Source organism: Plodia interpunctella, chromosome 1, assembly GCF_027563975.2.
Source record: "Plodia interpunctella isolate USDA-ARS_2022_Savannah chromosome 1, ilPloInte3.2, whole genome shotgun sequence".
Taxonomy (NCBI): domain Eukaryota; kingdom Metazoa; phylum Arthropoda; class Insecta; order Lepidoptera; family Pyralidae; genus Plodia; species Plodia interpunctella.
In genome coordinates, this window is record NC_071294.1 from 4616353 (window position 1) to 4637177 (window position 20825).

A 20825-nucleotide genomic window follows, 5' to 3' on the forward strand; every position below is an offset into this window, starting at 1 on the left:
AACGAGAAATCCAAGATTAGTACATATCCAATACACCTTTCCGAAACAAACAATCATGTTACATTTCTCCAATTGCTGATCATCTTAGTAAGCGTCCGCTTGACAAATATATTACATTGGAACTAGATTTCACCTAAGGTCATTTTGTCAATGTTTATGTACTTACCACGTTATAAAATATAAGACTAATAAATAAAAGATTAATATGTCAATTATTTCAAAGTCAATGTTGTAATTTCAATTCAATATTGGTAATAGATGATATGGTAAATAAGAGTTGAATTATTATTGCAGTAGGTAGACTTAGAACTTTTGACGTTAATAAGTGATATATATATAATGTTTAGATGACTTGTAGTTGTAGCACTGCACAAATACTAAAGGCATATTAAATTTCAAATGAATTGGACTTAGGGTTTAATGTATCGTAGATCTTCGCAGGAGGAATGTAGTGAAGTGAAACATGTTACGGAAAGGCGTAGATATGGCGCGAAAAATTTGGAGTCTTGACGCGGTTGTGATACTTACGAAGTTATCGTAATAGAAGGATCCGACGCTCTTCATGTCCATCTGAAACGAGAAACAAACGGTTGAATGGAGGTTCTTGGAGTGGTCAGGCTAAAGGCGCACGCGGCGGCGCGCGGGCGGTCGGGGGCGGGCCGCCAGGGCGTCGCCGGGTGCACCGCGGGGGCTGGGAGAGGCGCGCGGAGGGATCGTGCGGGCGGGAGAGGAGCGGAGTGAAGCGTGCAAAGCTGCTGTACCGGTGGCGGCTCGAGCTCGGCGGGCGCCGGCCGTTTCTTGCCCGACTCCGAAGTCGCACTCGCTGCCGGTTGCTGGGCTGCGGCGGCCGTCTACGTGAAGCGAAGCGTCGCAGGACGGGACGGAAACAATAACGATGTAGTAGATGCACAGAATACACCTAAAGCTCGGCATAAGGTGATTATGCGAAAGATAAAACAAAATAAAAGTGAAGCGTGAGTGCGACGGAAGCGTGGCCTGCGCGAACTGAACAGAACGGAAGCGGCGTCGTGGCGAAACCAAGCGGAAGAAGAGAAGCGCGAGTCAGCGAGGCGAGAGCGTGCAGCCTGGTGGCGTACCGCGCCGCGCGCCTGCGCCTTAAGGTGCGCCTGCAGGTGCAGGGGAGGGTGGAAATAGCGGCAGGGGTCGCGGACGCAGCGGCCCTTGACTGCGTCCATGCACACCGTGACACAGCCGTCGTCGTGCGCGGCCACGGGCGGCGGCGGGTGCGCGAAGCGACACTCTGACTCGGCGCGCTTGCACGCGCCGCGCTGGAACTCCCGGCACACCTGCACCACACACCAGCCATGTCCGTCGCTCGCGACCCGCGCTCAGTGCCTAGCCCAGCCCCTAACAACTACATCGCGGTTCTAGACTGCGAGGCACAGAGCTGACCACTTTGAACGCGCGTCTTTCACAATCAGGGTTTTCCTAAAAGCGTCAGTTCCGATGAACTATTGTCATTTGACAATAATAAATTTAACTTTTATGTACTACAACTTTGCTATTTTACTGTTCAACAATTTACTTTTCTGCTTCAGATGTAAAAGTTCACCTAGAGAATAAACGAAAACCCTCATTTTATGAGACGAGATCTGGCCACACGGTGTATAATATTGTCGACAACGCGATCGCGACCTAATTGAACCATTTCGGAACTAAAATCAATTTTGAAAATTTAATTAGAATCGAAATTATTTTAAATTAATTTTACGCCGACGCCGCTTCTAGGGTATATTCGATAATTTACACGTTCCAATTGAAAGAGCATCGCATCCGTCGCATCATAAAAAAATTTTCTTTCGAATTCGTTTTCGACAAATATTAGACAAGGTAGAAAGGGTCCTTCGGATTTCATTTTCTAATATTTAAGCGCTATGGCGCAACTACATTGTAGGCGCAAGTTCAAAATAGTGGAGAACAAGTTGATGACGCACAACAATTTAACAATGCACCCACATATATGGCGATAAATGTAGCGTCAATGTTAAATTACGCCAACATTGCAGTTCTCTGTCACCACGGGAATTGTAAGCGAGTGCTGCGCGCAAAGCGCTCGCGCTGGCGCACCGGCGTCACAGACACACGGGAGGGGGATAATTTTGGGCCCCAGAGGCCGATTGGTACAGCGGGGACCGACTAATCTTCTTTGCTATTGCTTTGTCACGGTCGTGATCATCTGAGTCGATCGGTCATGTATGAATATAGTCAACAATCCGTGTCATTTGTATGTTGACAGATTTTACGGCCATTCCAAATTTATTGTCGCTTTCGTCATTATATTACAAAGTACGATTAACACTAACATAACAATATTAGAATGACCGACTGGTTAACAATAAATAAAAAAAATTTGCTATAGAATACAATACTGAAAAAGAGAAAGCACGAACTGACGACTCAGACGTTAGTCGTTCCCCGGCGTAGGAGGCAACATTGGGAACCTCTACTTAGCTACAGATAAGGTAATGAAACATTTCAATATTTACCTCAAGACGGTCGGTGCGTGGGAGCTTCTGTTGCAACACAGGCTGTTGCATGACGCCCAGCGGCGAGGCCGCGGCGGCGGCGGGGTCGTGGCCAAGCATGGCGGGCACCAGCTGCGGCGTGTAGTACTGCGCGTACGTCGACCCCACGCCGGGCACTCCCGACAGGTACGGTGACGTTGCCTGTACCATCAACATCAAGTTAACAACCCTCCAGCAGAATAACCTCCGCCACCTTTGCATTCCAACATTCGACAATCCATTTCCACTAACTCCACTAGGTTATACCAAAAGCCTAGTCTTGCAGCAAGCATAAAATACCAAACTTTTCTTGTAAAAAGCATTAAGTAAAAAAATTGTTTCGTGTCATTTTCACCACAATTTTTATAATCAGTTACAACGTACAATGTTATATAACCCATTATTCCACAACAGGTTATGAAACAGAGTTTTCGTAATTGATTATGAAAAGTTGTTGTGAAAAGGACACAAAGTATTATTAAAGATTTACAGAGTAATAAATCGTTAGCCAAACAAGCGGTTACATGCATTCAAAAAGTAACAATTGAATATTAAAGAAGCATACGGTGTTTCCAATCAAGCTACCCACCGACCACCAGTAGTTAGGGGCGAGGACGGACTGGGAGCGGGAGTAGACGGGTGCGACAGATTCACATCGGGTGCTAGATGCAGAACGAACATTGTGAATAACAGGACAAGAGGAGGGTTGCCATCGTCAAAATTTTATGATAATCATGTAAGTTAACATAAGTAACATAGAATTAATATACAACTGTGTGAAATGCCACAGATTGTCATACTTACTCAAAATTATATCAGCCTCCGATGTCATTTTGGTTGTTAGTACGACATAAAGCAATGATAGTAACATGTTTTGAAAATATAAAACTGTAGATATTCTATCCATAATTTTTGACGTCATAAGTAAAGGAGTGCCGAAAGATTCGAAGCGCTTCAACAATAATTATGGCAACCCTTGTGGAGTAGAGGAAGTAGTATAGGAGGCGGTGGTGGTGCGACGCGATCGGCGGCCGGTTACCTGCGGGGCGAGCAGGGCCAGAGAGATCGGGTCCAGCGCGGCGAGGTGGCTAGCGGCCGCGCCCGTGCCGCTCACGCCGCCCACCTCGACACAAAACCACACAAACACGCTACTCATCGTGCGAGGACCCCACGCCTCGACGTCGCTTCCTACCCCGCCGTCACTCATGGTACATCCACAATCTAGCTATTTACTAATTTACTCAAGTTGTGTAAAGAACGTTAATTCTCGGAAGAGCGTATGCAACAAATTTGCCTAAATAGTTAAGACTGATCTGCATCAACAGGGAATAATGCCGCGTTCCTTACCTAATTTGATCACTCAATTTAATTGTGAATGGTCAACGTATTTTGCAAAAAGTTTAATCGTGTTTGTCCATATCTAATTGAGCCTAACGCCGTCTTGTGGGTGTACCACTGTTAGTGAGTACTAAATATAAATCTATGTTAACGCTATCCAAAACGATACTAACACAGAACAGCGGTGCAGAAGGGACGTCGAGGAGAGATAGGCCGCGACGTTAGCGACAGTGTGAAAAGTGAGGTTTTCAGTGATTAAGTTGCATTACCGCTTATACCCAAGTCATAACATTGTAAGTAAATTGGGATATAGTCAAGTCATGCCACTTATAAAATTAATTGTACAAACATGCGCAAGCATTAAGGAGCGATCGGCCAACAACGGCAGGGTTAAAGTTGTGCCTGAAGAATTAACTATGTCGTAACAAGTAAACACATCTTTACTAATTCGTTATAAGTCCACGCACTTGGCAAAACTTTAAATTGAAGTGCGGAACTCGGTAGAGTATATACTGCCGCCCCGGATAAAGTAAATTGCTATTAGCTTGCAACGTGCATGATTAAGTATCCAGGAAAACTTCAGTAATAAAGATAGATAATAAACTTGCAATAAATAACACTATAAATGAATTTAGTATACATGGTATTCGGTTGTTATGTTGTAAGGCACAACTAAAACGTTTTACTTTTAAATGAACTACGTGTTCAATAAAACAACGCTGATAAAGTACAAGGTAGCGGATACACCGAAAGCGGGGTGTTTGCGTGCATAGAATGCCTACATGTTTAGGACCGATCGCTCGAAGCTGTCGAAGTGAGTGGAGACGAGGGACTTACCACGGCGGGTACCTGGCCAGGCAGCACCTGCCCAGGTGTGAGTCCCATCTGCTGCATTAGCGCGTTCTTCAGCGCGAGGTGATTTCTACCGTTGATCAGCAGCTGGTCCTTGAGGTGCTGTGGCGGGTGGAAGTACTTGCAGGGCGGCTTCTCCCGGTTACACCGACCCTGGAAATATATCAATTTACACTGTTAATTAACACCGTATACCATCGACGTTATGTTATTTCGGAATGATCTTGTATGTTGCAAAGGACACATATTGAAGCAAAAAGTGGAAAATGAAATAGATAAGAGCAACATTTTCCAGGTAAGCGACACCTCTGGGGAGCTTAGAATAGCCGAAAATGGCGGACCTCATTCGATATCATTCCGATAAGCAATATGTGCCGGGGAGGTTTGGGCTCAATATCGGGCGAATGTGCGGAAATCCCTCCATGCATCACAATTGCGGTGAGCCGGGCACGTAGCCACCAGAATCCTCCACTCGATTTTTCCTTATAACCGCGTCTTAGGTGGTGTCAAATATTTCTGAGGCGTGTCGGGCGGCGGGCGCGGGCTCTGCTCATTTTCGACGTCAATGAGGCGCGAGATAATTGCCTTTCGGAATCGAAACCCTCCGCCGCACCCGCACCCGTCTATGATGATTTATTTATATCCGCGTAATTAACTGTCGCACTACGTGACGGGAAGAACTTCGTGGATATTTTATCGTCGCACGCAGAGCCTTCGGCGCAATATTTTATTCAGCGAAAAAACGGAAAAGCGCTTATCGCATTTTCAAAGAAATACGTAAACAAACAAACGCCATCTGAATATTCAGTACTCCACTTGGGGGACTCGCTTACTGATAATGTCCGCGGAACGGGTCCCGAGTGATTTATAGGGTAACTTTTCTAAAGTACCAACGTTCGATGTTATCAGTAGTTTCTACATGAAATAAATAAAGATAAGAAGAGGAACCAGTCTCGGTTGAAATCATATATGCATTGAAAGAGTAAATGCAACTAGCATCAAGGTGAAATTTATTACGGCTGCTGAAGAGCTTTATCCGACCGTATTGTAGTAATCAAGCGGTACCTTGAATTTATACCGATGAATCTTTACAATGTATCACTATAATTTATGTACGTGAGATTAAATGATCAGTTAAATAAAAATATGTGTAGTATTGTAATAGTATAGTAGTATTGTAAAACAGTGCTAGTAGATCGTAGATCAGATGCAGGCGGTTCCGAACGTTCATAGTTGCAAACTTTGGCGATGCGTGTTAGTGCTCCAACTAACTAGTGAAAGCAGTCAGCTGCATTTAGATTAACTTGTTACTGGCAGGCATAATGTTAGTCGGACGGTCCCCAGTTTAAGCTGGGATAAAGTTATTATTTCCTGTTACGCCGTCTACTTTACCCGAGTTTCGATTTGTACCAACCCGTTTGTGAAACTTGAATGGGTGATCACGTTTCGTCATAACTATGATAACTAAGTCGAGTTTATCAAACTTTGATTTATTAGCTGGGACGGATTCGACCATTCTTGACTTTGTTGTTGGAAGATTCATTTTACAAAAAAAAACAATGAAATACAATACACAGAGTATTTTCATTTTTCTTACGTCTTAAGATTTTGTTGTTGTGATGACAATCTGTAAATTGCCAGAGTATGTGGTATCAATTTCGCAAATCTGAACTTTACTAGACCATCTCGACCTTTATTTAGTGGAGACTAGGATATGTATCTGGATTATCTGTGTGGATCATGGGATACATTTTCTGTAGCATGTCCGCTGATAAATTGTTGGAATCATTTCACTAGATTTAAACACTGAGTTCAGGCCAGTGTGACATTGAGGTCATACGGCACAGTATGCAGGTGTACAGCGCATACGGCGATTAGCGTGACGGATGCCTGCGCCGATACAAATGGCCGCGTCGCCTGAGACAGATTGCCGCGTCGATCGCGAATACATTAATTGCCTTTCGATCCTCTATCTGCCGCGTTACGTCATGTGGATCCGGTGACTCAGCTATTTTCCCCCCTTTTGTGAAAGCACTGTTTAGTGGCGCCCCGAATCGGTCAAATTCCGAGGGATCATATCTAGGTCAAAATATTATCGTTTCTAGATTTTTTCCTCAATGACTCGAGTTTTTATGTTCTTGGAAAACTTTTTTCAGAAATCAAAACATAAACAGAAATCACACGATGATGACGTTTTAACACGTAAAGCGAAGATGAAAGGACATATTCGCTCTGAACAAAGGGAATTAAAACAAAATCTTTCAATAACCTTATTTGGCCTGAGAGGCCGGGAGGGTCGGTGGGCGCGGGTGGGCAATAACCGCCCAAAACTAATAACATTTTTGTGTGATAGTGGAGGAGCCAACCGAGCACGGTTCCCTCGTCGTGTCCTTTATGACACAACAATGCGCACTTGCAATACAATAAGGGGTTAGCGAGAGTCAGTTTCATCATTGCTTTCCTTCCTGGAGATAACGATTGCTTCAAAGAAATACATTTCTATAAATTTGAAGGGTCAAAAGGGTTAAAGTTGGGATAGACACTTGCCATATTCCGATGGGAGTTCGCCGCTTGGGACAGACTTGGCACCGTCGTCGCTCGATTAAGGCAAAAACGACATCAATGAAGAGAGCGCTTGTGTCTCGTTACGGTAAGTGCAGCCAGGCGGCCGAGTGCACTCTGTAACTATGATGTGTATAACGAACTACTCTCAAGAGTAGCGCCGACCGTTCGCGGCAGTCGGCACGCGCCACTACCCTTGTTTGTTAACGTTCCTTGCCAACCAGTTACATCATTCTTTGTCTAAATACATCAGTATCACGTCTTCATCTCTTACGAGGTAGACAAAGCCAAGAATTGCGAATCTCAACTCAAAGGCCACATTTAGCTGTATGGCGGGCTTGTTGGCCTGAGTGCTACATAAAAATAAACAGAATAGAATTTTAATCAATTACTCTATCAATAGTCGTACTTCAATAAGATTTAACAGCTAATCAATGAGCGTCGTAAATCTATCGGAACAAAGCTATGAGCCAAACAAGACGACGAGAATGCGTGTCGGGTCGGGTGAGGCGCGTCGTTAATCGATCAGAACGTTCGATCTCGATTGATGGATTGGCGACACGCCGTTGAGGAAACGCGCCCAGCCGTACTCTTGCATTAGTCTATTTTACTATTGGCTAAGCAGGCACGCGTCGAGGCAAATCGACACACGAGAGAAAACAATGAGATAACGATCCGATGAATGACACGTTAGCCATGTAGCCGCGCGGAGCCCACTTGTACGCACGAAAGTGGCTGCCAAAAATATTTGTTTAACAGGGACAGCCGGGAATAGAACAGGCCGGTGGGGCGTGCCAACTCCTGCAGCGAGCACTCGTGGCACGTGGCCACCCATTCGCCTGGAACTCACCTTTCGATACTTCTAATTGCAATGGGATTTATTACAATTCCTCGTTTGCGCCTGTTACTACATTTAACATTCGGTCATGTCGTATTCGGTTTAAATAAGTAGGTACATTTATAGCGCTGTAGGTCTATAAGTGTAATAATATATGTACATGTTCCTATGTTATACATGCCCGTTTATTGCTGATAAACAAATAAAATCTCATTTTATATATTTTGATTATAAAAACATACACACTTATTATTCACCCCGTCAAGTATTTTTCATTAAAAAAAATCACAAACCATTACTCGACGACTTATTTATTAAAATATGTACGTATTTATTCTGGAAGATGCCTTTTTCAAGAAACAATGCCTTACATTTTTGATATGATTCTTATATTTTCAGCAAATTCCCAACGAAACCTGTGCAATGAAAGCGCAGTGCCATGCCAGCATAACAGAGGATTGCTTTACTCGCTCCAATAACATTTTCAGGAAATAAGACTCGCGATATCGATGTTCCATTTTCATTTCCCATTCTTTATAATAGAGAAAAAAGGTATCAACTAAGTATGTGCGTTATTTTCCGTGAAGATTTTATTGATAGTGTGAAGAGTTCGATTCGCGGAGTAGCAGGTAACGATCACAGGGCAGGTTCCCGTACCGGATGCCACAAATATTTTTTTCCGACAACCCAAAGCGCGGGAAAGGTGAAATCTAATTTGCAAAATTTTGTGGCTGGGAAGGGAATTAGGTAAGCAAAGTCAATTCTGAAAGTAAGTAGAATTTGAATTTAAAATGATTTATAGAGGCGCAGGGGAGTGGCTAATGAGGCGTCATACGAGAGGGGCGCGTGTTTACGCCTTGCGGCCGCGTGTTTTTTACCGCGGGTTTGGGCGGCGCCGTGCTTGGCTGCCCGCGCTGCCGCTGACGTATGTAACCCCGAACACGCCTACACAGTTCATCCCACTAATTATTGGCAATTTTTCTTGCTGGACGACTTCTATACAGGGATCAAATCAGTGAACTCACTGCCAAAACTAGTGTTTGCCAAGTTAAAGAAAACCACCAGATCAGATGAGAGCAATGATGGACACAACACAACGGGCAGAGAAATTAGCAATATGCATACAGTAATTTGTCTTGCAGCAAAAATGTTAAAATAAAAAAGTCACACAAGTTTAACACATATAAACACGATGAGCCCTGTTGCAATAAAAAAAATTGGAAGTAGCCGTAAAGTAAGAATTATTCACTCTGGGAAAGTTTCCAACAAGTTTGCATCGCGGTACCGTAGCTTAACGTTAAAATATGCATTCGTGCGCGGAGTTATCTCGGCCACTTTTGCCTTTGCCGGCGGCGAGCGGTCACTCGTTGTTTATCCGGCCTTTAATATTAGCTGCACACATTTCAACGCTAATGCCAACATTGTTTTTCTCGATAACTTTACATGAACATAATTTTCGTTTCTTCTAATTTCCGTTTTAAATGAGAGCTTTTAAAGCTTTTCATTGCAAATTGTAGTTGTCAAATTCATTGAGGAATGTGAATGATGGAAATTTAATTGTATTGTGTCTACATGTTTTTTTCTATATAAACATTCAAACGATAATAAGGTTGCAACAACAACGACTGTCCTTAATTTTCTAGATAAAGCCAGTACAGGCCATATACTCGGTGATTCTACTGTTTTCATTAAAGAGTCTGTACTTAGGTTGCAAAGAATTTCTCTAGCACTTGTAGCGGTCATAAAACGGGCCCTAATAGGTATACGGTCGGAATTAGAGGTAACAATTCGGCGGTGTTAGGTCAGCTTAATGATAATATAGACGACCGGGTGTGAGATTAATGCAACGGAAGCGGGTGCGATTTCCAGGTGTTTCATTAAATTGCCGCCAGGCGCCGGCTCGTACGCCCATTATGAAAGCTGCAAGCTCGAGGGCCATTCGCTTTAAGAACGCCCGCGCCACTTTGTAACGGCCTTAATGAATCTTGTTACTTATAGGCTCGCGTAAATTGCCTGTTTTACTAACGCGCCGGGGAGAAAAATCATTAGGTCACTGAACGTGAACGCGCTGTAAGGAATGGTTTGCTTTTAATTCTTTAAATCCATTTTTGTTTTTATTTAATCCTTCTTTCATTAATATTTCGACATGCATTTAATAAAAGTTCGCTATTTCTGGAAAATAAATGCCAGTGACCTCAACACACATAATTTGTTTTACATTAGCCAACCGTTTTAAAGCTTTAATTTATTTTTAATATTCAGTCAAAATATGATTATTCTTAGTCCGTTGTGCAATTTGTTTGAGTTTGTAATTTGAGATGAGGAAATAATCACAAAATAACGTCATGCATAATTCAAAATTCACACTAAATCGCATAATGCTGATTATTCAGAAAGGCGGAAGAATTCAATAACGAAGGATTACGATGCTAAAATAGGAAATATAAATAGCATTAAATTTGCAGCCCGTTACAATTTGCTTAACTCGTAATCTGCAGGTCGCAATCAGACATACTGCTATGCAAATAGTGAAAATGCACATGGCTCAACTCGAGAGTAATAATGGTGAAATCTTGCGAGTGGAGGGAGTGTGTGTAATGAGAAGCGATATGGAATGACGTCACAGAGGCTGCCGGGGTCGTCGGGCCGCCTAACTAGTTTAGTTAGACTCCTGCAGTAATTAGTCTAAGCAGCTCGACGGAGCACCGTCACACGGTCTGCCCCGACTTTCAGGAGCGGATCCAGCTTTCAAGAAATCATGTGGACGTGACCACATTATTTCTTGAATGCTGAATAACTCATCATCCCAGTTGCCATCGTAAAAATAAATTAAATATAGGGATATGTTTATTTTGCGCTAAGACATTCGACATTTTATTGATAGCCAGGATGTCGTCGTGGTTGTTTAGAAATGCCCGCATTATTTTCTATGCCATTGATAAGGTTGGTAAACAATTATGTATATTATTGTTAATGTATACCTCGACGATTATAAAAGTGACTATTGATAACAAACCACGACAATTTCGAGTAAATTATTTTCTATGTTGAATTATTTGGCGTACATAACGTACGCCCATCGTGCCCACATTGTTGGATCCGTGCCTGCCGACTTCACTTGATTTCGAGCGGCACAAGAGCCTCATTATTCACTAGAACATATTAAACAATTTTTGACTTCCGCCGAGATTATCTGTTATATTTGCAGACAACAATAGTTTTATCTCAACTAAGATTTCTAGGACGTTTCCGTAACGGTATTTCGCTGCTTTTGTACTGAAGTTAATAGAAAACGTTGAGCGATATAAGTTTCCTACAGAATCTAACGTTGAGAGTATCCATTACTGATGTAGCTTACATTTGATTCAAAGCAACTTGTGTGTAGCGAAAATCTGTACGCTTAACATTTAAGAAGTTTATGAAATCATAAGAGGACAGTGATGGAGCTCTACAAACGCTCATAAATATCATTGGGTCGAAGTCAAAAGGCGATAACTAAGGAGCGGGCTAACTACAAAATAAAGAGCCTTCAGTAGGTGCGATAAGGGAAGTTTAAGAGTTTTCGGGCGGGGGTCGTACCGATAAATTGGGCGGCACTTAATTATGATCTCGGGCGGCATCTTACAGGCGGCTAATGTCCCGGACTCGTTTAATGCGCTAACTTGTAGTCCCGGCTCCGGCGGGCGAGATAAATCTTCATCTGAGCCGTGCCGTGCCCTGTCTGACCCGACCTAGCAGCCGTGTTGCACAGGGCAACAAATACCAAGCACGTGTTTATTGTAATTACATACGTTACGTGCTTAAAGGATATCCTTCACATGAATTAGAATTTTAAAAATCTGTTCCTAACCGACTTTGCAAATGATAATGTAAAGCTATATTCAGGTACAAAAGTCGATCATGTATCGATCTGCACATAATAATATATTTCTAAAACATTATTTAAAAATTTAATGGCAGCGATGTTATTTTAATCTATGAATCTGGCTGGCTTTTCAGTTGCAAAGTTAGGCGAGCGACGTGTCGTTACGTATGTATAGGGCGGCTTTTGAATCCGTCCTTCCGCGCTAGTACTCCTTCATCAAACTGAGAAGTTGGTAAACACGTCGGCATAAATCAATTTTCTTACATTGTGAGTTATTAACCGTGATTTAGGAGTAAAAATGAAAGTTACGTAGCGATTTTTGGGGTGAGAACGTGAAATGGTGTTATTGTAAGTCGGCGGGCGGAGGCAGTACATTAGGACGAGTGGCGGAATGTTATTGCATCGTGTTACGTTAATGTTGCGAAGGCCGAGCCGGGAGGCAGGGCGCCCGGCGCAGTCGGAGTCGCATTATCTAGGTATAATTAAAGCAGGCAAGACGTCCTAACGACTTTTATGGCGTATGTAACATTGCCGGCCCATAAAATAAATGTGCCGCCTCCAGCGCCCCGATATAGCACAGTATTCCTAGATTAATCGCCAAAATGTTCGCTCACGCTATACGACTGCCGTTATTCGCAGTCTAATAATAATGAGCTCCATATTGAAAATAACGTTTTTTCGCGAGTGTTTATGGTGAGCTTAAAAACGACTTAGGAATATTGAATACACGAATGCTCCTGACTGTTCGTGACATTTTATTGTTTCTGACACTGTAATGTTTACAATCAAATCAAGCACCAGAAAAGAAAATAAAAAAGAAATAAAACTATAGAAGATTGATAATGAATATACTCCTCCGAAATATGCCTGTCTATTTTTTGATACATATAAAAATATTATTGGCGGTATTCCTTTCAGGCGTAGTTTGAATTTTTAATTTATGGCTTTAAAGGTTTTATTTTTGCGCGCGAAACATATACGTAAACGTAACATATATACCTATTACAATGCAAACATTAGCAATGAGCAGGGTCGTCCGAACACGTGCAATATTCGGGAACGGCACTGTTAGCACCATACGTACATTATAACATTTTATTCGTATGGCGGGTCCCTCGGGCGCCGGCCGTCCGTCCTCCGGCCGTCATTTAAATCTTTATACGTCTACATTAGCTTTATAGGAACTCCGTCCGTGGCGCTTGAGTGCACTTTTATTGAGGATGAAATACCGTAATTGCCACTCAGCGCCAAGCCGTGACTGACGAGTTCCGTACGTGATAATTGTGACTTCTTATTAACTTGAGCCTCCTTAGATTGCCAAACTGTTATTTCGCCGGTATAAAAGGATGACATGATATTTTTCATGTCGCTAGCCTAAGAGATACCTTACATGTAAAAGAAACTACAAGCCACGCTTTGCTTATAGAAATGTTACATCATATTTTGCAAATTAATTACCTAATAGATTTACATTACACAGGATTGCAACATTACAATAAAATTGTAACCTTCAATAGATAACAGATATCGGATAAACCAGGGAACAATTAAAAACTAAATAAAAGTGATCCTTTTTCGTAGGTGTCTACGACGATCAAATTACTTTGCTACGACGTCTACGGCGGCGTAGAGGGTTAGTAGTTGTAGTCTCTAATGTCACAGTCAGTAGTGAGCTGTAGTAAAATATCAACTACTTAATCGATTACTGATTAAAATAAGGTTTTGCTGATATCTCCTATTTATTCAATGTGATGAACATTTCTGGAGCAAGAAGATAGTCAAAAAATATATTATTTAGTTCAATGCAAAGTGAAATATAATTAATAACAGCTAATTTATGTGGCTAACACAACAAAATTTTGGACCATTTCCTCTATCTAGGATATCGCGGTCAATTTTAATTTAACTTCCCCGAGAGATGAGATGGAATTAAGTGCCATGAATAATATTGGAAAATATAATGAGGTTTTTTCATCGAGAATCATGAGGCCACACAAAAAGCGGGCCGTTACATAAAAAAGGAAATATTCAAAACAATAACCGCTTTTCATATCTCAATCCCCAAACAGCCATAATCTTGACAAATGACGGTCTTTCGAGTGTAGTCGGCACTACGGGCGCATTGACAAAGCCCCAAATAAACTGACGCGGACACATAAATAAGCATATTCGATGTTTTATTGAGTGGAGGAAATACGTAGGAAATAGTTTCCCGGGTCATTACGCGACGCATCAATCAAAGGGCCAGTGGTGGTGCCGATTGCGGGAAGTGTAACTGCGGGTTCGAATCCAGGAGTGGACTTCCTGGTAACAATATTGGTCTTGTCAATAACAGGTCTAAGAGCGGGCTTGTGGGTGTCGTGAGCCCGTAAACGGCAGTAAACGTTGGAGGCGTGAGGTCCGCAACTGGTATGAACGGGAACGAATGCACGATCTCTGCATTGTGGGGCGGCGTCGCGGCGCCGGCGGGTCTCGGCGTCGCGGCGGCGGCGCATACATCAACACGCGACCAGGCGGCCGTCTCCCCCCTGCCCCCGACCACCCACGCACCCCAACAGTCCCCTCGCCAATTATCATCATTGTGTTTCTATTTTTGACCGCGATAATGGCATTTTCAGACACCGAACGCGATTAAGGATAACAAGTACCATTGTCTCTGAATATTAAGTAAACAAATCTGCTAGTGTCGATTTAAAGATCGTTTTCAAGAATTGAGACCATGCATACCCCATCATAAGGTTCTGTTCGCAGATGTACATCTAAACACATATATAATACGCGTATTTTGATAAGAACTTTTCTATAAAAATGTACACGAGCAAGCAGTGGTGATGTACAAAAATAGTTAAATTTAAAAATACACGAGTCAATTAAATTTGGAATACCGGTTTTCGCTTGATTGAAAAAAGTTTCAAAACAATGAAACTGTTGAGTGTTCCATCCCGAACGATATGTATAAACATATAAAATGTAGATACAGTCATAAACAGTTATGTCACTCTTGATTAGATTATATGCGCGTAAACAGATCCGATCTGACAATAAAGTTTAACAATCTGTGATAATTCTGACGGGGGCAGTTCCAGAACGTGACGCATAGACATAGTTAGATAATAACACCAGTGTCTAGAACTTGGAGATATTTTAATAATACATGTCAACCACTGATAAAACTCTTAATTAATGTTAATTAATTATGAATACATGAGAAAACTTTCTACATCTACAGCGACAGCTATTGCTAACTGTGAATGATAGATGTAACTACGAAAGTAGATGAAATTAAAACATTGTTAGTCTAACTAAATATAGCGTTAGCAGAGATAAACACGCGGTTCACGATTTGAGATCAGCGGTCTATCGATTTGGAGACCGATACACTAAATTTATTACATGTATTAAATTTAGAATTTTAATATTGACGATGCCAAAGATATAAAGAGGTCAATTGCTTATTTGACCGAGTAAGATATAAAATGCACATAGGTATTTTAATAACCAAACACTGCAACAATATCACTTATTACTACTGATCAATTTCATTACGAGTACTTAATAAAAGGCACGATTCTTGACTTCGACATCGTGACCGTTTTCTAAACGTCGAAAACATTTATAATGAAACTTTCATAACAATTCTCATTATTCACAAGTTTAATATAATATTTTGACATATATAAAATGTATCTAATTTGACTTGTTTATAATATACAAATAGTATATGGAGTTTCGCAATTATCAATCAATACATATAATAAAATTGAAGAAAGGTCAAATTTCTACATTGGATTTTTTTTTTAAATTCTTCATGGAATATACTTAGTTACTGATATAGATGACGAAAATATAGTTTTAGAAATTTTTGTCTGTCTGTCTGTCTGTCTGTCTGTCTGTCTGAACGCGCATCACTCGAAATCTACTGGACCGATTAGCTTGAAATTTGGTATGTAGGTACCTTATATACCAGGTTAATATCTTAGATACATTTAATCCCGGTAAATGGTCAGGTTCCCGTAGGATAACTAAAAAACGAATTATGTATCAAAAATGCCTCAGAATCCCGGGTTAACATCTTATAGAAATTTCATCCCGGAAAATGAGGAGGGTCCTGTAGGAAAATTAGACACATTTCATCCCGGTAAATGGTCAGGTTCCCGTAGGATAATTGAAAAACTAATTATGAATCAAAAAATCCTCGTAATCCCAGGTTAACATCTTATAGATAATTCATCCCGGAAAATGAGGAGGGTCCTGTAGGAAAATTAAAATAACAATCCACGGAGGCGATTTACTTTAAAATTTGTAGAAAGATGTAAACAGAATATAAACAAATTGTTTTTATCGATCAGTCTGTTATAGATATAATGGGCGCAGTATATGTCAATATATCAGTATAAAACTCTTCCGTGACTGAGTGACTGACTGACTGACTGACAGACAACATACAACCGAAACTGGTGGGCGGGAAATTGGCATGTAGGTGAGCACTAAGAGAGGACTTTTGGAAATTTTACTCCGAAGGGGTGAAATCTGTAAATATGAAAGTTCTACACCGTTGAAGTTAGTGACTTGAAAAAAAGATGAGATAAAATGCAAATTTGAATCATATATGTTTACCAGTCTTACAGAGTACGCGATAAAATTACTGAGATTTTGCTATAAAATTCACGCGGGCGAAGCCGCGGGCAAAAGCTAGTTTTACAATACAATGACTGCAAAACTTCAGCTCGGGCTAAATGAATAAAATTAGAAATCAGGTAAGTTTCCGTTTACCCACAATGATCTTCCAGCACATAGCCGCTGCATACCCATTATCCTATGCAAATCCGGCTTTGCGAGCACCGTGCTGCCCCGCGGGTGTGCCTGCTATCGCGGCTATTAATAACGTCTGTTACAAATACGACCCCAGTTCAGCCGTTTAATGTCGACGAAATATTCGCCTTATGCCCGTTAGATATGTTTGTACTACGCTCTTAATAAAGTGCTGACCTCAATATGTCGCGATCGCGAGTAAATTATCATAGCGGCTAAAGATTAGTAAAAAGTGGGTTCATATTTATAAGACCAGATCATTAACCTATACCGAACCTATACTTATATCGAACTGAATTAGTCATCGGAAGTGTTTGAAACACCGTGACCACGTTTTGCCAAGATGTCAAAGTAAATATTAAAAAAAAAATTTAAAAAATTATATCGTGACACTCTATAAATTTTGAATAATATTGATAAGGGAGATATACTTCTTGATGCAAGTGATACCTAAAATTGGAATATTTCAGCGCAGTAGCGTTTACTTTGCACAGATAAGATTAAAGTGTTATCACAGAATATTGATTGTCAAAAGATTATTCCAATCTGTAAACAAATAACTTTATGCAAATAACGCGACGTAAAGCGTTTATAATTCGGTGACATTCTGGAATTATTAAAGCCACAGGACGGACGCATGAAAATTAATAAACGTTGACAGTAATGGCTGCATTAAATTATTACGCGGGCATCACTCATAATAATATACATTATGTATATTGCTGTCATACGGAAAAAAGTAGAAACGGTCATTTTTCGAAAATGAGTTCTATATTGTAAACTTTGCAAATTGCATATTACAAATGGACTATCTGGCTGTTATTTGGTCTGGCCTAGTGAAGGAGTCGCTTCTGTCAAATAAATTTGACAAAAGAATGACATTTCAAAATGACTTAGTTGTCAAATTTTGATCACCGGGTCGTGGCCGGGTATTGTCGTTGTCAATTTGTACAAAATTTTGAAAAAATACAGTTGTCTTTTTCCGTTTCACGGCGGAATATTATGGTGGATTTCAAATTTGATTTGATATTTTTCCCTTGTATATTCGAGCGAATAAGTGTTTATCGCGTTAATCTGGTAAAACAGGTTAGAATGAAGGGTGTGTATATCATGTGCCGAGGTCAGCCCCGAGGTCAGGTCTGGGTCGCCACTGAAATAATCCCTCACTGGGGCGTTAAGAATCATTCCTTTTGTATGAATAAGTAAGGGTAATTATAAGTCGCTCCGATTAAACGATAAACAAATGCCGAAAATAAACTTTACGTGCGTTAAGTAAGTTTTACGTTTGTTTGCGGAAGCCTTTATGCAATTAAAACTATTCGTTTCAGACAGGTTGGTTTAGTTTACGTTCTCTAAATTATTTCTAAAGTTTCAACTGTACAAAATTAATACGAGTGGAAAGTTATATAGCTGGTGTATCGTTACTTTTCCTAACAGTTGTCAGTAGTGACATAAAGGAAAATGACTTTGAAATTTTATCAACTCGAGGACATTTATGTGAAAAAATAAAGAAAAACAAAGGCCGCCCGATCTTTGTAAAGAGCTAAAACTGCTATAAGTTTTAGAAGGACAGTGGGAGTAGGTAATATGGAGATTTAAATTTAGCAAATATTTTTATAGTTCACATATTTATTTTATGCCGAGTTGTGTTATTTGTGGTCATTGTTATTCTTTTATGATCATTAAATTTCTGTAGTTTCTGTAATAACTGATCAGTTTCAATTTTAAAATCATTGTTAATATAAGAATTCTGGGCTTTTAACGGGGATTAAAAAATCAATGTTGTCAAACTCGTTAAATGTAATTCCTTGAACGGTTCGTGAAAGTTCACATGTAGCAAATAGAGTTAGGCAACAAACCAACCTATTATGAGAAGAAAGAAACGTTGAATTCGGTGAGAAGTAGACATGGAAGGGAGGGGGCCCCGGACCAGGGAGACTCCGAATGAAGCGAACTGCTTGCACTCTCTACTCACAAGTTTTTTGAAGAGTCTTGGTGCAAAATAACGAAAGTATGGATACTTTACGAAATGCTCACGACGGTTTTCTAATTTTAAAGTTAGCAATCAGAGAGACTTGTTTTTTTATCTCGGCTTCGCCCGCGTTATTTTGCCAAGGGCATAGTACTTTTTGCCGGGACGACAGGATGCTTATGTCCTTCTACGTACTCCTAACTAGTGTATACGAAATGCCAGAACGACTGAGAAATTAAAACTAAAAAGTGTACAAATTAACTTTCATATTTACAATGTTGGGTTTCACCAAACGCCAGCCAGGGAGGAACGCAAAGATTGAAGCGAAATATTTATCGACAACATAGATTTTCATTGTAACTCAAAAAGAAGAACTTTAATTAACTAGTTGTTTGGTGTCAAAAAACTAGTTTTACTTAAAACACAAAACTCTGCTTTTATGCTGTTGTCAAAGACAGATTTTTAGACAAAGGTGGAGTTGTCTATGACCTGATTATTTTACGGCTCTGGATAATTAGATTAGATGCAATGCAGCCATTGCAAGCACGCCCCGACGTGCAAACCGGCGGGACAAAGTTCATGACATTTTTATGGACTGGATAAATGTTAATTTTGACGAGGGGTTTATTACGCAAGCGTTTTAAGTTTTTATAGTCGTTTCTGAGACGAGGTGAATATAATCCAATATTTACTTTTCGGGAAACGCTGGTTGGAAGAAGAGGAATATCTTTATAAAATTCTACATGTCCTGGATAAATTGTCAAAAGTAGAATTTAGAATTATGAACGTGAGGAGATAGGAGACCGTGGAGTTAGATATCAAAACAAATAGTTTGTTCTAAAATTTATATCCGATTAGTAAATGAAAATCTCACCTTCAAAGGGTCCTAAATTTGAAGCGAATGGTAAGAATATGTTGGAGCACAATTAGTCGTCCGCGTAGTAAGTCCGCCGTCCACAGAATAACCTGCGGGGACGGCCGCCTACCGGACAATTTAATTAAATACGGCTTCAGATTAACTCGATGAGGCTTCACAGAAACTATTCTGTTTCATATTTTCCACCCCCCACTTCATTACGTATATCGTTTTCTGTAGTTGACGCAAACTAGCAGGGCAAATAACGGACACTTTCCTTGATATGTCGCTCGCACATTTTTAACGTAAATCTTTCTTTACGCGCGAAAAAGAAAGGTAACCTGATAACTCGGATTAACGTATTAGAGTGAATTGGATCGTAAAATTTGACGTTGATGTTTAGACAAAGCAGCGTACTTTGAGTTTTTCTGCACACATCAACCACCGTCAACTTTGACGTTAACATTAGTTAGTCAAAGTTGACGGTGCAACTCACTCTTATATTTACTGCATTATTATAGTATAAACTCCAACAGCGCATGCTCATACCTGAGACGCTTCATACTATCCGTTGTCACAACCGCAAATTTATAAAATTAGGTACCTGTAACAAAACAAATCCAAATTAGTCAAGCAACGGTGATTTGTTTACGGGCAAGTCAATTAGTTTAAACAATGTCTTGTAATAACAATAATGGCAGGAGTGACGAATCAAAGTTACTCCAGTGTAAAGTCTCGGCTCTGATAATAATGGGTTTGGTAGAAAAGGGGTGCGGGGGAGGGTAAGGGGCGCGATTGTATTGCATGATAAACACCGGCCGCCCGCCGCGCCATCCAAGAGCTCCGGCTAATTAAACAACAACGGAGAAAATTAATTTGATTGTTTCGGAACTGCGCCTCTTTGTTTCGGCCTACGAACGAGTTACCTCAAAAAAATATCCTCTCGATGCCACCAACGAGCCAAATTTTCCTTGTCATGATTTATTCTCTAGTAAATGAACGACGCCATACGAGCGCGCGGCGGCGATGACAAACAACAATAGACTGAAGTTATCTTTGACAGCCACCGGAAAGCCTTTAAGTGCATTGGGTCGATATTTAGCTTAAATAAAATATAGACTAGACAGACGTACGCTCGCAGGGTGATGTGATTCTAACAAACCAAGTGTATTGTTTTTGTGTAATATTATTGAATATTGGTGTGT

The 20825-nt window shown here is 40.7% G+C and overlaps 1 protein-coding gene across 13 annotated transcripts in view; it reads right to left on the reverse strand.

Annotated features, from left to right (window-relative positions):
* The window catches only part of mbl (muscleblind), a 259998-nt gene that overhangs the window by 9361 nt on the left and 229812 nt on the right, over positions 1–20825 (reverse strand). For 4 of the 13 annotated variants that reach the window (XR_008404698.2, XM_064436134.1, XM_064436133.1 and 1 more), the window contains 5 exons: positions 4701–4868; positions 3565–3648; positions 2508–2687; positions 762–851; positions 529–570 (listed from right to left, as the gene is read on the reverse strand). Coding sequence is in view for 9 of the 13 variants with exons in the window: in XM_064436134.1 (XP_064292204.1) it covers positions 529–570; positions 762–851; positions 2508–2687; positions 3565–3648; positions 4701–4868 (564 nt within the window). In the remaining 4 variants the exon portion in view is untranslated. Of the gene's footprint in view, positions 1–528; positions 571–761; positions 852–1097; positions 1308–2507; positions 2688–3564; positions 3649–4700; positions 4869–20825 lie in introns of all 13 variants that reach the window. The other 9 variants (XR_008404697.2, XM_053744834.2, XR_008404700.2 and 6 more) reach the window with 6 other exon arrangements.